The sequence below is a fragment of the Lactuca sativa genome, chromosome 1, assembly GCF_002870075.4.
Source record: "Lactuca sativa cultivar Salinas chromosome 1, Lsat_Salinas_v11, whole genome shotgun sequence".
NCBI classification, from domain to species: Eukaryota; Viridiplantae; Streptophyta; class Magnoliopsida; order Asterales; family Asteraceae; genus Lactuca; species Lactuca sativa.
In genome coordinates, this window is record NC_056623.2 from 90,938,670 (window position 1) to 90,955,169 (window position 16,500).

The window sequence follows — 16,500 nt, forward strand, 5'->3', positions numbered from 1 at the left end:
ACTGAAAAAGTAAAACACTAATGAACCATAAAAAATATAAAGGACAACCACTTTTATTATATATATATATATATATATATATATATATATATATATATATATATATATATATATATATATCACTTAATCATTAAGCTGTAAGCAAATAAGTGATTTTCTTTAATCATCAATTCATCACCATTGAAATTTAATTTTATTGCAATCCTTCTTTTTAAGAGAAAAATACGATTTAAGAGGGAGATAAAATTTTATGTACAATATAAATGTGAATTAGTTGACTAAATTTGTAACTAGTGACTGATCTTACCGATGTGATTAGGCCATCAAGTATGGGTGTCACATAAGCGTTATGCGGCATCCTACCCTGCACGTGAACACAACCTGTTCCGTAGTCGTGGTGTGGCTTGAGGTGGTTTACGAACCTATAGATAAGTTAAACTACACTCTCATTCTTTCAGTGTAACTTATATTTATAGTGATAGTCGTTATTATGAACATATAAATAAGATTTATCAGTGATTCCAGGTAATTATACTGATTGATCTAATTACGGGGATGATGTCTAGGCTGGATTTAGTGAGATGTTTAAAGTGAGATATCCAAACAGTATACTCTGTATACCATACGGACCCTACCTCCGATATGATCCTACCTAGCTACCCCTTACCACCTATGGATTAATAGACTTTGGAATTAATGATGGATCTAGGCTATCTTTATTCATAAGGAATATTAGCTTAAGACTTAGTGTTAATTGAACCCATGTCACGTTAAAGGAAAAGCCAAGTGCAAAAGCGAAGCGCTGTCCGTGAGTCATTACTTTATCAAGTGAGTGCATAGTTACTTTCATCTTACACATATATATAAAGTATTTAAGATAATTACATGCAATATGTGCCTATTATCTGTGTTCCTAATATCTATGTTAGATGAGCAATATATACAAGTTTTATTTGATTTTAAACTATATATGTATTTTTATCACCTATAAATTGGGTAAAGTGTTGGATTAGTGTCTAAGTCTATAACTATTTTGGTATGTACTTGACCCGATGGTACATGGTCCTTTTGGGTTGCATTCACTAAAGCAACTTGATAGGATGAATTATGGAGAGAAATGATTAATTAAGATTTATTAATATATTATGAGAATAATATATTAAAGGAGAAATCATATTGTTTAATTAATTTTAGTCAAGAATTAATGAGAATTAATTTTGTGGCTAAAAGAGATTAATTAAACTTAAGGGACTAGAACTATCAATTGTGTGATAGTTGAATATTGGGCTAATGGACTCCATATTAGAGGAGTGGACGAATTCTATGGGGAAAGCCATTAGAAATCGTCCAAGGCCTCTAAGGAGGGAGTCCATGGGCTGCTTAGGGCCTAAGCAGTCAAATTAGGGTTTCCTTGTTAGATAACCTTAATAGCCTCACATATTTAAGGACCCCTAGGGCACAAAAACGTGGCTAACTGATTCCTTAGGGTTTCTAGACGTTTTTGGGTGCCTCCTCTCTTCTCCTTCTTCATCCTCTTGCTCTTGGTGTTTGTGAGCCATTAGAGGAGTGACACTTGTCACTCTAAGCTTTTAGAAGCCAATTACAAGGAGGATTTGAGATTGTTATTGCTACATAACAATCAAGGTAAGATCTAAAACCTATTCTCATGGTAATATTGATTATCACATGCTAGATCTAGGGTTTAAAGTCTTGGATGAATGCATATACAATAGAGAAACCTAGTTCCAAGCATTAGGTTTTGCATGAGCACATAGGATGTTCCAATGGCTAAAACCCATCAGTGGTATCAGAGCCATGATATATTTGTTTCTATTGTATTGATGCTTAGTGTTTAATTCTTGATTGAAAAGTCGAGTTTTTGGCCATCTACCTGACAAACTCGTCGAGTCCCAATGTGGACTCATCGAGTAGGATGAACTCGACGAGTCCATATGGGGACTCGGCGAGTCTGGCTGTCAGACAAATGGATTTTCAGATTTTTTTTACCTATTTTGACTTAGGATAATTGCCATAATTGTTTCAAATTAATAAAATACGAATTTTATTGATTCCTTAATTTTATCTTTGTCAAAATAAAATATTTTGGTCATCTAATTAGATAATTGTTACCTCATTTGATAAATGTTAAATTATTTGAATTATTTTATCATTATATTGCATGAAATTGAATTAGGTCATAATTAGATAATCACCAATTAATTGTTTAATTTCCTTATTTGTTTTTTGATATAATAGTTTTGAAAGGTTTCAAAACTTGCCCTCAAGTTTTGGAATTTAAATTTTTATTAAAAAGTTTAATTTTTGAAATATTTAAATTCTAAACCCTAATGATTTGAAATGTTTCAAAACTTGCCCTCAAGTAATTGTTACCTTATTTGATAAATGTTAAATTATTTGAATTATTTTATCATTATCTTACATGAAATTGAATTAGGTCATAATTAGATAATCACCAATTAATTGTTTAATTGCCTTATTTGTTTTTTGATATAATAGTTTTGAAAAGTTTCAAAACTTGCCCTCAAGTTTTGGAATTTAAATTTTTATTAAAAAGTTTAATTTTTGAAATATTTAAATTCTAAACTCTAATGATTTGAAATGTTTCAAAACTTGCCCTCAAGTTTTGGGATTAAAATTTTTTAATTAAAAGTTTAATTTCAAAATGTTAAATTCTAAAACCCTAATTTTTGAAAAAGTTCAAATTGCACCCTTATACTTTTATTAAATTAATTAAGTGTATAATTAAAAGAGAATTAATAAATCCATAGTGATATGGTTTGCATTTAATTAACTTAAAAGTGTAATTTATTAAATTAGACCACCTAGTATTTTAAAAGTGTAAAATACAACCTTATACTATATATAACATTAAAAGTCTAATATTATATATGTATAACTTAAATTGCTAGTCTTATCGTTAGTAGGCCTCCTTGACGAAGCCAATCTACAAGGGGGTATAAGGTTATGGCCTATAAAATGGCCGTTTAATGGGTGTCCACTTTCACACACCGCTTCCTTGATTGGTTGAGGGTCCTTAGCCGAACGGGTAGGATAGGGCAAACCCTCTCCTCATTAAAAGTATAATGAATGTTAAAGTAACTAAATGTTTTACAAAAAAACCCAATCATAGTTACTTTAGGCAAAAGTGAATTCATGTAATTCCATGAAATTACACTTTGTACCCTTGCTAAGATGTTAGTGGAGCGTGTGTGGTTAACCGTCACACTAAATGGGTTCTAAGCAAAGGTAGCGAAGGGTGACTCGATGTTTGTCATAGTTCGGTGGAGCGTGCGTGGTTAACCGACACATCGAATAGGTGACTATAACATTGGGGGGCACCATGTAAGTTTACATGGTTATTCACACACTGTTTTGTGATCCTTGGCATCCCAGTCACAAATCGAGGAGCATATCGAGATTTAAACATGCCATTGAAAAGTTCAATGAATCTCAAAGGATCTAGGAGTTTTCAATACATTTAAAAATTAATCTCTTATTCGTTTTTCATGGTGGAAAATTAGTGAATCGTCATTCACTTACCTTCAAATGTTCTGCAATTTGGGTTACGACATCCTCTCCCAAGTTGTAGAGTATTGTGTTGGGTCCTAGCCTTAATATCTCATTTGGGTGTTTTATTAAGGACTCAATCAATCAACTAACTTGAATTTTTTCCCGTTTTGTAGATGTCAAAGTATGACAACTATGGTCTTCCTAAATCCCATGGAACAAGCCTTCCATATGATGATGATATTCCACGATTCGATCGAGGAACAAGAGATCATGCTTCACTTCCTCCACCTCCTCCTATTTTTCTCCCTAACCCACAAGTTCAAAGGCTTGAAAAGTTCAAGCTCACTCAAGCCCTTTTGGCAATTAAACATGAAGAAGGAAAGTTAGTGTGTGCACACGTCTTAGAGATAAAGTCACACATTAATAGGTTAAGAATGTTGGGAGTCGTTGTTTGTGAGGAGCTGGCTGTTAAATGCGTTCTTCAGTCGCTTCCCAACTCATATACTGAGTTCGTAAGAGAGTACTATATGATAGACCACGACGTGACCCTCATCGATCTCACCTATTTTCTTATTGCCGCTGAATCAACAATGATTTGGCGCACTGGAAAAGCAAAGTTGATTGGTGGATCTACCTTCCAAACCTCTATGGACATAGGAAATGGCAACGAAAGACATGCCATGGTCGAAAAGTTTGATCATAAGAGAAAGGCAAAGTCTGAGGTAGTTCCGTGTGCTGTTCCAAAAGAGTCAATTTGTTTTTATTGCTAAGAGAAGGGGCATTGCAGACGAAGCTGCCCAGTCTACCTGAGAGATCTAAGAGATGGGAGAGTCAAGACGTTTGACTCTATTTCAGGTAAAATCCACTATCTAACTCCATTAAGTTCCTATTCATTGATTCTTAATACATAATGTGATAAGATTACATTTGAATGTTTTGTAGGATCAGAGAAAAGAGAGGAAGCTTTATGGAAGAGCAAGATGAGTCTGATCACGAAGAAATGGGTCACGTTCGCATGGATTCGAGGATCAGATTTTGACCTTAGAAAGTTATGATAGATTTGTTAGGAATATTTGATTACATAGTTTTTTAGTTGATTTTGCATTGTAAGCACATGTTTTCCGCTGCTTTTATGAATAAAATAAAATTTTGATTTGTCTTGTTTATATATATCCTTGCAATGAAATCGTTGTGAAAAATTGATGTTTGTGTATTTCTACAAATGGATGTGATTCTTAGTTATGTTATTTATGGTAGTGTCAAAAATTTTCTAAGTAAGGAAAGATTTCTATCACCTAAGTTTCAATTGGACAAAAACTTGGAATCATATGATTGGAATCATGTGATGTATGAAAATCTTGGTACTTAGGAGATTAAGACTAATTCCTTGATCACAAAAATACGTAAGTCAAGTGAAGGACTAAAGGAATAGAACACAATGTTGTGCACTAGTCAAGTCCACCACAAATAACAATAAGACTATTCGTCATAATTTACTAAAAGTCTCGTAAATGTGGTTATGCTTACAAGATTAAGTGGAATCATTGAAAAAGTTTCAATGAATGGCAGAACGAATAAGAAGAATCAATTAGGCAGAAAGATAAAAGTTTATCCAATCTAAGAAGAAGGGAGAGTACTTTTGTATCGGATTTATGATCGTCTTAATGATTAAGAACCATATCACAATTGATCCTCTAAGGCCATCTTAGTGCACTAGTATGGCTAAAAAGAGAAATCGGAAATTGTTGAAATGGTTAAATCAAAATGACGAGTCATAATTCGTTCCAAAATCAAGTCTTAGAATCGTATTCCAAGATTATGAATTGAGTGACACACAGTCATCAAATGTGAAGTAGAAAATTATTTTTTTTACTCTTGCACGTTTGAAATTGGTAAGTTGTGATGTCTTGGATAAGACAAGGACCAACTAAGACCAAATGTGTGTAATGTTTTGTCTTGATATAGACACACACTAACTCTTGGATATTTGTTTATCATGAAATGTTTCTTAATAAGAGAATCTAATATGTCAAGAGGTCAGTGGGAGTCTAAATGATCTTGAAAAGTTTCGAGAACTAATCAAGAGTAAACCGATTATTAAACACTAGCACATGACTTGCGGTTTGTAACCCATCGTGTTGACATGATCTTGTTTCTGTGCCATTTCGATTTAGTAAACTATGCATATGATTTCTATGAATTCTCAATAGGTTGAATAAGGGCAAACACCTTGTTCAATGAATGTACATTGACTGGCATAGGTGAGCTGCTAGATAACCTGGAAGTAATGGTGGGACCCTTGATGGCAAGAAATTAAGAATGAACAAATTCTGTCCATAAGAGTTTGAATTTGTCACAAACATTATCGTTCGATTATGCTTATGGTAAATTCACATGGATAGGAACACATACTGTAACGCCCGCAGATCCGGGCTAGTCAATTTAGAGGCAATAGGGGTCCAAAACGACTCTTCGACAAAATATTATTTAGAATAAATAATCTTAACCAAACTGTAGAATATGTCACAAGGTTTCAGTATATATAAAGAACGCCGAAATCCGAGTTATAACGAAGAAGTTATGGCCCGTCGAAGTTTTACGGCAAAACCGGCACGACACTGGGAAGCGTAAATAGTAAATTTATGATGGAGCGACTTTTAGCCTTATCAATCTAAATGAAAGTCATAGAATACGTTAAACCGAGAGCGTCAAAAAAAAGAACGCCCAAATCTGACTTTGTATGAGGAAGTTATGATTTTTCGAAGATTCGGCTTAGCAGTGCACGACCCGAAACACGAATTTTAGTTCGAGCGGTTTTTGGCTTACGCGACCTAAATGAGAGTTGATTATCTCATTAATAGGAACTCAACAGTAAAAAGATAGGCGAAAACGGAGTCCGTATGAAGGAGTTACGAATTCTTCGCGGTCATTTAACATTCTAAACGCCTCCTACTGTTAAATTTAAGATCGGTCGAGAATTAGCTGACGAAGTCTAAATGAAAGTTGTAGATCTTAATTTTACCTACGTGTGGAGAAAAAGAACGTCGAAAATGGAGCTCGTATGCGAGAGTTATGATTTTCTAAGTTTGAAGGCTGATACGCGATAAGGGGTGACGTGGCACCACCAGAATTGGACATGTGGCACCACCAGAAGGCCACCACATGCCCCAACTCGGCTAGTAGGTCATCCTACTTGGCGAGTCCATCAGGATTTCACACTATAAATAGATGTGTCGGGTTCCATTCATTTTCACACCTTTCCTCTTCCACTTTATCTCTCTAAACTCTCTCTAGCTCCCCTTAAGCCCCCTAAAGTCTAGGTAAACCCCCTAGCACCCGAAGGAAGCCCCGAGGCTCCCGGAGTCCCTAGAAAAGAGCCTTTCAGCTCGGGAACGCTGCTCTAGTGAAGCCCGGTTTTCGAGAAAACCCGCTGTAAGTGAGCTGTACCTATCCTATCTTTAGTATAACTTATGTTTCAATATAGTATTGTTATTAGGACCTTATAAGGAGTATTTGAGCTATTATTATGGGTTATATAAGTATTGTTTAACGCTTATATAATAGTAATAATAGCTATACTATTAAATTACTCTCGTCAAGCGTTAGACTAAACTCTAGTTGTAATGATACTAGGTTTCTTCAAGGGATAATTGTTTTAAGAGTAATGAAGTGCTGTTCGAGTGCCGACTCACCACCTTATCAAGTGAGTGCATGGTCCCTTTCATCTTACACATAGATATGAAGTATTCTATATAAATTATGTGTTATGTGTGCGTATTATCTGAGTACTTGCTGTCTATGCTAGTTGAACGATTTTATACACGTTTTAAAGGGTTTAAACTGTATATGTATTTTAAATCTACAAAAATGTTGGGGTAAAACATGGGTAGATGTAATAAATGGAATATAAGTTGGACGATAAGTTGAGAGGTTTTATAGGCCACGAGGTGAGGGTTTGAGGTGAACAATGTGGGAAGCCTTTTCCTAAACGATGGCCCCGTCATTCAGCAGAGTATGGATGACAACCACGGACTATTCTAGACAATCCAGTGGAACACTAACAGGCTCGCAACCTGTAGGTGTTGTGAACGATGTGTTCACCTGGTGTACTCTAAACCTTGGTGATCACGTAGACTTGATACCTAAACCCTGGTGATCATGCAGACTTGATGCCTAAAACCTTGGTGATCATGCAGACTTGATACCTAAATCTTGGTGATCATGCAGACTTGATGCCTAAACTCTGGCGACTATGCAGACTTAGTGCCTAAACCCTGGCGACTATGCAGACTTAGTGTCTAAGCCCTGGCGACTATGTAGACTTAGTGTCCGTTGTGTAAATCATGGCAATGATGGACTTCGTGCCGATTCCTTAGGATGATCCTTAGGAATAAATGAATGAGGAATAGCTGATTCTTAGGGTAGATCCTTAAGAATAAAGAAGATAATGGGGATGGGTAATCGGGTTGATTGTTTAATTGTTTAAACATAATAATTATATTATTGTGGGTTGAAAACCCTATGTACTCACCAGGTTTCCCAACCTGACCCACTCAGTTTATTTATGTCACAGGTGTTGTCATGAAGTCACATTACACTGAGAGATTAAAGAGATGTAGATCACTAGTAAGTTCTGTTTATGCTTATGTTTCTGTATTGACGATGACATCCCAAACGTTTTAAAATAAATAAAATACGTTTCTTCGAAAATGTTTTGATAACGTATTTATCATGTTTTTCTGGGAGCAAATTCCGCAACATTTTTATGAAAAGAAGTACTCTAATTTTTATAAAGTATAAACAAAATCGGTCTTTTCTGGCCATGAAAATGGGGATGTCATACATACTCATAAAATCTAAGTGTCATAAAGTTTCTCTCCTTCATGAAAATGATTATGAGGAAAAGCTTTCACTAAGAGAGATTTTAAGAAGATAACGATTATGTAAATTGCATTCTCATATTCGATTACGATTACGGCATACCTCTTCATAGTTCGAATTGTGAGATTTGGCAATTAGTCTGAACATTTGGGACTTAGTAAAATAAGTTCCGAATTAGTTTAGACACACATGTGAGTTGTCTAAGGAAAAGTGTGTGATTTTGAGAATCTTGGATAAAGGCTTATCGAAGCATATCTTATTAGAAACAATGAACTTTGGAAGTCAATAAGTATTGTTTTCTAGAATTTTAGTTGGTTTCTAAATACGTGTCAAAGCTAGTAGGAGCATAAATGTTATGCTGGAATGAATATAATCATCATGTTAGTGGTAGCATGATTATTATCTAAGTATTGAAAGTTGGCAATATTAATTATAGAAAAACCAAAGTTTCACTTTGCAAAGTTGCAAGGGTAGTAAAGTTGTTTTTGCTATAATTAAAGGAGAGAATGTTATACTTCGTTTCCAATCTAAAAGCTTAGATTGAGAAATTTAATTGTATTTAGTCAAGGGTATATTTATTATTTGCATTCTCAAAATACGATTATGATTACGGCATCCCTCTTCATAGTCTGAATTTTGAGAAAACGGAAAACAGAAATATTATGACGATATTATAGTAAGAAACTGGTAAAGTATCATGTTTTTTATTGCGCCATTGTATCCTGTACGCTTCGGGTATATGATCGATTGCATATGCTGTAATATTCGACCGTTCTAAAATTTTCCAAATGCCTAGGGCATTTAGAGGGAAAAAGGAAATAGAACCAGTTTTGATTAAAATAATTAAACAACTGCCAAGGACAATCTAAGGTTCGCCAAGGATTGGTCGCTTGTGGACAGTTGAAAGTATTGTCATGGATGGACTATATTGACATTATTATGAATACATAAGATTCTATTTAGAATGAATTGTCATATGCCAAATATGGAAATGTTTCCATATTGGGAGTTGGATATCGAGAATCAATGTCTAGATTAGAAACTTTTATGCAAGAAGGATGTTCAAAGGAATGTACTTTGAATATGAGACTTCATGACCATGGAATTGTCTCATAACAATCTCCAATATAGTATTTTGTAATTTCGTTGGCCGAGTCTTGGTGACTTTTGTGCCATGACATTACGAAATGACCGTTGCATAAAATGTTACAATCTAACATATCTAGTAGTGGCGAGAATTTTGTATTCTTACACTAATGGATTAGGAATTGTGAAATGAGTGTGATTGAAAATGTTATTCAGTTATACTATTTCACAAAGTAAGGACCATAGGTAAACATAGTGTGCATGCTAAGAGCATGGGACAATTGTTGTTATAATTCAAGTAAGAAGTTGATTACCTGAAACAACAAATAATAAGTAATAAATATGGTGATTAAATAAAATGTTTTATTTATACCCAAAGTTTGGGGCCATATGGGATTAGTATTATTCTTGTGTTTCACTTTGCATGTTTTGACTTCCGAAATAATAAGATTATTTAAACCCTCCACAGTCGCTCATTCTTTGGAAGTAGGAATGAAAGAAGATTGTCATGAATCTGACTGTAGATTGTCTAAAGTCTTTTAGACATAACAAAAGTTTGCTGTAGGGTTCATGAGTGCTGCTATAAGATTAGAGTATTGGAATAAACCCACGCTCACTTGGATCGCTTCATAGATTTTATCACGAGTGATTGGTGAGACGATAATATCGTATATTCTTGAAACCGAGATGTGTGAGTTGTATTTTGCGAGTCGGTTACACATTGATAATATGTAAATGCACCAGTAAATTGGTGTTATAAAACATATTTTTATGTGTAATTCGGTGAGTGAGTACAAGTGAACATTGAGTCAAAGTTTATCTGTTCCTTTTACCTAAAGTGGGATAAAAGCGATATCTGTGGGCCCCTCGATGATTTAGTGATAAAACCCTAAGTGATTGGCCAAGCCGGGACTAAGTTGATGTGTTCACTTGTAGTCTGTTGTCTGTCGTCGTAAATCGTAAATCGGGAAACAACACATAGACAGAGAGAATGATTTAAATCCATGTCTCAGTCTATATGATATCTAGAAAGGAGGAATATATGATCCCTTATCTAAAGGACGCGTAGCTGATAAGATCAGAGTTGACAACGACTTTTGAAAGCTACGATTAAGGATCAGGATCTGAAGTCATACACATAATAGTTATTAGACTTATCCAAGTGGGAGACTATTGGACTAGTGTCTAAGTCCATAACTATTTTGGTATGTACTTGACCCGATGGTGCATGGTCCTTTTGGGTTGCCTTTACCAAAGCAACTTGATAGGATGAATTATAGAGTGAAAGGATTAATTATGATTTATTAATATATTATGAGAATAATATATTAAAGGAGAAATCATAATGTTTAATTAATATTAGTCAAAAATTAATGAGAATTAATTTTGTGGCTAAAAGAAATTAATTAAACTTAAGGGACTAGAACTATCAACTGTGTGATAGTTGAATATTGGGCTAATGGACTCCATATTAGAGGAGTGGACGAATTCTATGGGGAAAGCCATTAGAAATCGTCCAAGGCCTCTAAGGAGGAGTCCATGGGCTGCTTAGGGCCTAAGCAGTCAAATTAGGGGTTTCCTTGTTAGATAACCCTAATAGCCTCACATATTTAAGGACCCCTAGGGCAAAAAAAAAACGTGGCTAACTGATTCCTTAGGGTTTCTAGATGTTTTTGGGTGCCTCCTCTCTTCTCCTTCTTCATCCTCTTGCTCTTGGTGTTTGTGAGCCATTAGAGGAGTGACACTTGTGACTCTAAGCTTTCAAAAGCCAATTACAAGGAGGATTTGAGATTGTTATTGCTACATAACAATCAAGGTAAGATCCAAACCCTATTCTTATGGTAATATTGATTATCACATGCTAGATCTAGGGTTTAAAGTCTTGGGTGAATGCATGTACAATAGAGAAAACCTAGATCCAAGCATTAGGGTTTGCATGAGCACATAAGATATTCTTATGGTTAAAACCCATCATAAAGATGGGTAGATGTAAGATGATATATATGTTGATAGATGAAAGATGTTATAGATGATGAAAGGCCTATCGGATAAATATTGGCAACTATGGACTTAGTCCCTATTAGATTGATATTAGCAGCTCTTAGTGCCTATTAGATAGATACTGGTAGTTATGGACTTAGTGCGCATTAGATAAGCACCAAAAATGATGGACTTCGTGCCTAAAAATTGACAGCGATGGACTTCATGCCTATTCCTCAGGACAAATCCTTAGGAATAAAAATAGAAATAAACTTACTAACATGTATTGCGGAGAAATATTTGTAAGAGTACTGTCAGCAATAATGATTAAGATGACCCTTAAGATAAATTCTTAGGGAAGAATAAATAGCAAAATAAAGATGGGTAATTGGGTTAATTTTTTGATAATTAAACACATTTATTGTGGGTTGAAAACTCTATGTACTCAACATGTTTCAGAACCTGACCCATTCAGTTTCTTTGTATCCCATGAAGCAATACAAAGTTATATGCATAATGAGAGATTCAAGGAGATATAGACTATTAGATTATTATAATGTTTTTGGGAGAAATTCCACATATTAAATCTTTTCAAAAGAATATTCTGATTTAATAAGCATAAACAAATTGGTCTTTTCTAGCTGTAAAAATGGAGATGTCACATTTTTAGATGCCATTAACTTAAAAAATGTTGCACTAATTTTGTAAAATAGTTTGCTCATAATAACTCGTGTGATGTGAATTTAAATGATTTATTTTCGAAACTAAAAGTGTTGCAAATGACTTTGACAAATGTGTTTATCTTTGTGTTTGAAATGTTAGAGTTTATTAAAGAAGAAGATTGTTATCCAAATATTTTCATTGCATATCGAATGTTATTAACGCTACATGTTACTGTAGCAGAGCAGAAATAAGTTTTTCAAAATTAAATTTATTAAAAAACTATTTGAGATCGTCAATGTCACAAGAAAGGTTAAATGATTTGACCATGTTATGCATCGAGAAAGATATGTTGGAAAGTATTGACCTTGATACTATTTTAGATGAATTTGTATATAAAAAATCTCGTAATGTAATTTGTTTTCTGTGTACATGCTAGGAAATTGGCTCTTGGGCCTATGAGCTATTTCCTGTCTGTCCATAGGTGGGAAGTTCACAACTTGGTATTGTATTCTATTTTTTTATATTCATAAAGTTTTTCGGAGGTGTCACCATCGTTTACTAAAAAAAGTTATTTATCAAGGGCCTCATTTATTTTTCCTGGGGCCTTAAATCGGCTAGGCCTAACATATTGATACTCGTTTTCATTTCATGTGCAAGCTAATAACAAATAATGAGATTTGTGTCAAGTATTAGAACACTTATGAACATACAACTCATCTACTAGCAAATGCTCTACTTGTTGAAAAGGTCACGTATTCTAGGAACAAGTTAGGAGTATGCAAATTTGAATAAAGGGTAAGTGCTAGAAGTTAATTTAAAGTTGAATGAGTGTGATGCTAACCTGATCTAAGATAGTAATTTTAGGAGTCATTAGCTTATAAATAATTCCCACATTGTTCCAGTTTTTAAGTTGTAGTGATTATAGCTTTTTAGAGTATAAATAGGTAGCTTTGCTTATGCAATTGCTTATCAATAAAATCAGTCCTTTTCCTTCATATTTATTCCTAAATTGTTTATGTAAAAAAATAGAAAAAGGAATGGTTCATTGACAATGTTGCAAAACCCGTTAGGTGTTCCCATGGCGGCCAACTATCGAGTATAGATTGGATAAATTATATGGAATTAATTTTAAGAAATGATATATATATATATATATATATATATATATATATATATATATATATATATATATATATATATATATATAAATATAACAAATATCACAAGTTTATTAAATTTATAACAAAATAGATGAATATTAATAACAGTTATAGAATTTTTCTAAAAAAAAAAGTCAAAATTCCCGAGTTTTTTCGAATAGGATTAGTTGGACCGATTTTCATTGTGTTTTACAGAGTTTGAACAATTCTGAGTGTTTTCTTACCGATTCCTAATTAGACGCCTCAGACATACATGTCTGGGTCCGAATACTCGGCCGCCTAGGCTGAGTGCAACACTGCTCAAGGAGTCACGAGTATCAAAAAGTTGCCAAATCATGTGGGTAAAAAATTAAAATAATCAAACGGTGATCAAGGATTTGGAAGCTTGAAATGTTCCTGTCGAAGGAGTCCATGGTTGTGCTTCAAGATAAAGTTGTATGTATATGGGATTAATAAAAAGTTTGTTTAGTTCTTATATAGTGAATGTTAGTATATCACAAATTGGTGCGACTCGAACTTTTATGTCTTTATATATGTTGGAGTATGGTGTTTTATGTCTTTATATATGTTGGAGTATTCCATCTCTTCGCAAAGACTCTTTTGCAAAGTTAATATATGACTCCACTCTTACAGTCAAAAATAATCTTTGTTACCATCTTTATTGCATTAAAAGTTTTGTAGAGGATGAAGTTTAAGCTTAATTTCAACATAATGCTCTTGGTTAGACTAAGTTAATTTCTCAGCAAAGTCAAGTGCAGGAAGTCAGTTTTTAGTGGTTGATACATTAGGGTACCTAATTTAAGACTTAAGTAATATGACAGCAGAGCAAAACTCAAGCGTGGTGATGTGTTAAACGTCTGACATAATGGGTGTGTCTGAAGTTAAGCTAGACTTCAAGATTAATATTTATTAGGGTTAATTTAGTAATTAAGGATTGGTCATATTATAGATGAATGTGTGCTATATATGGTTCATTTGAAGGAGTGTGCAATGTTTGGCCCCTATATACATGTTGTATATAATTCTGATGTACACTTGCTCGAGTGATTAATAAAAGTTTCTTATCTTCCTTCAGAAAGTGGCCTGTCTATTCCTGTAATTCGTCTCTCTTTAAAGTCATTCTCCAAGGAAGATAAGAAACTTCTATTCCTGTAATTCGTCTCTTTAAATATATGTCAAGATAAGTTTCATATTTGGTATAAGACTCGACGATATGGCTGAAGGAAAGAGTGAGGAAAGTTTTCCCTCTCAGATGAACACTATCCCTCGACTGAAGGAAAAATGGTGAGGGAAATCTATTGGCCAACTATTTTTTTAATCCTTTTTAATACTTATTAAATTATATACCTAATAAAAATTATAAAAAATATATATATCAAAACATATGGTTTTTAATTCCCTACAAAATAAGTATAATATTTATAGGAAATATATTTTTTTAAAAAAATAAAACAATAGTAGGAGAAGTTTCCAACCCATTCCTCGGTTTAGGTGAAGGATTTTCCCACCCACACCTTCAGCTCAAAGTTATATGCGTACTCTGAATTACTGAATATTATATATTCATCTATTAATTAAAATGCAATGACAAGAACTTTATTTGAAGTGAAATTAAGGCCGGTACAAACTAAAGAGACACATACAGTCATATATGTCTAACAATTATACAACGCTCTCCATATTTATTGTAATTTAGATATATATGCTTCCAGTCTTCCAAACATGCATAAGAATCTCCGCGTCACTCCACCCTACAGAAATATATGACAAACCACCTACGTCAATACAGTTTTATGCGTGTTCATGCAAAAATAAACGAAAATTGATAAAATACAAATATAAACATATATTTAATTAACATACGTGGAACAGTCGGTGCTTTGACTGATCTTATAAGGAAGGTTGACACCACAGTCGCTGGGAAGGCTGGCAGCGTTAGAGAGATTGATGCCGGAGTTGGATGAGTAAAAACTCTTCAAGCAGTTACATGCAGGCTGACGAGCAGAGGCTGAATTTGCAGCGCTATTGAGTGCGTCAACCCCACTGCAACATGCCGATGACACAGCACCGCCATTTGTTAGGTAGCCATAGCATGGCGATAAGTCACTAACCACCTGATCACAGGTAATAGACTGACCATAGGTTTCCGCCACCACCATGCAAGTAACGACTACACAAAAGACCATCATTACCATTCTAGCCATTTTTCAAGAATACGAGTACTGAGTAAGAAACTTATGTTTTCCTTTCTATGTGATTGCAATGGTTGCTTGTGCACGAAAATGCTGTGCAAGGTGACGATATATATAGGCGTTCTTGCCCATTACTACAACAATCGGACCCTGTGCAGACGACGATTTTAGACCCTATGCCGACGACAAGTCGTCGGGATAGGGTATGGCGACGACAAGTTGTCGGGAAAAAGTCGTCGGCACAGGTGTGTCGGCATAGGTCTGTTAAGTCGTCGGCATAGATGTTGTCGGTATAGTTAGCTCTATTGCGACGACATGTCGTCGGCACATATTTTGTCAACGACATTTTCGACGAAAAAAAATAATGTTTTATTAAAATCCTATGGCGACGACTTATCGTCGGGATAGCTATGGCGACGACAAGTCGTCTGGACAAGTTGAGGCTATTACGACGCCTTGTCGTCATTAAAGGGTTTTATCAGTTAACGGTTATAGACCTATAGCGACGACTAGTCGTCGGGACAGCTACTGGTTGTTTTTTTAGCTTTATAGGTTTTGTACATTACTATTCCTGTATTTTTAACAAATCCAAAAAACATTGCAGCATATATCAATTGAAATACATTAACTAAGTACCATTGTTCAAATTCAAAACATCAAATTCAAGTTTAATATTACAATAAGTAGTTAACTAACATTGTTCATAATACTAAAAAAATATCAATCATCATTATCATAATCGTCTTTTCCTTCTTCTTCTTCTTCTCCTTCTCCTTCTTCTTCCATCCTTTCGGTAAATTGTTGAGAGCTACTTGCTTGTGTGTTATAGTTGAATAGAAAGTTAGGAAATGGTGGTGGTTGGAAGTTCGGAATACAAGCCGTCAATGATGCATTATATTGTTGCAAATATTCTTGCATTTGTTGTGCATCGAATTGGGATTGAGACGATTTGGAAGTAGAAGGCCGTTCATTTGGAATTAAACCGAAGTTGGCGGTTGGTCTCCTAC

The 16,500-nt window shown here is 34.4% G+C and overlaps 1 protein-coding gene across 1 annotated transcript; it reads right to left on the reverse strand.

Annotated features, from left to right (window-relative positions):
• Positions 1–14,895: 14,895 nt before the first annotated feature.
• LOC111915868 (non-specific lipid-transfer protein) lies at positions 14,896–15,559 on the reverse strand. The gene is made up of 2 exons (XM_023911497.3): positions 15,165–15,559; positions 14,896–15,052 (listed from the first exon to the last, which is right to left on the reverse strand). The coding sequence occupies exons 1-2, from the start codon at positions 15,503–15,505 to the stop codon at positions 15,043–15,045; spliced, it is 351 nt and encodes a 116-aa protein (XP_023767265.2). The 5' UTR covers positions 15,506–15,559; the 3' UTR covers positions 14,896–15,042.
• Positions 15,560–16,500: the final 941 nt, after the last annotated feature.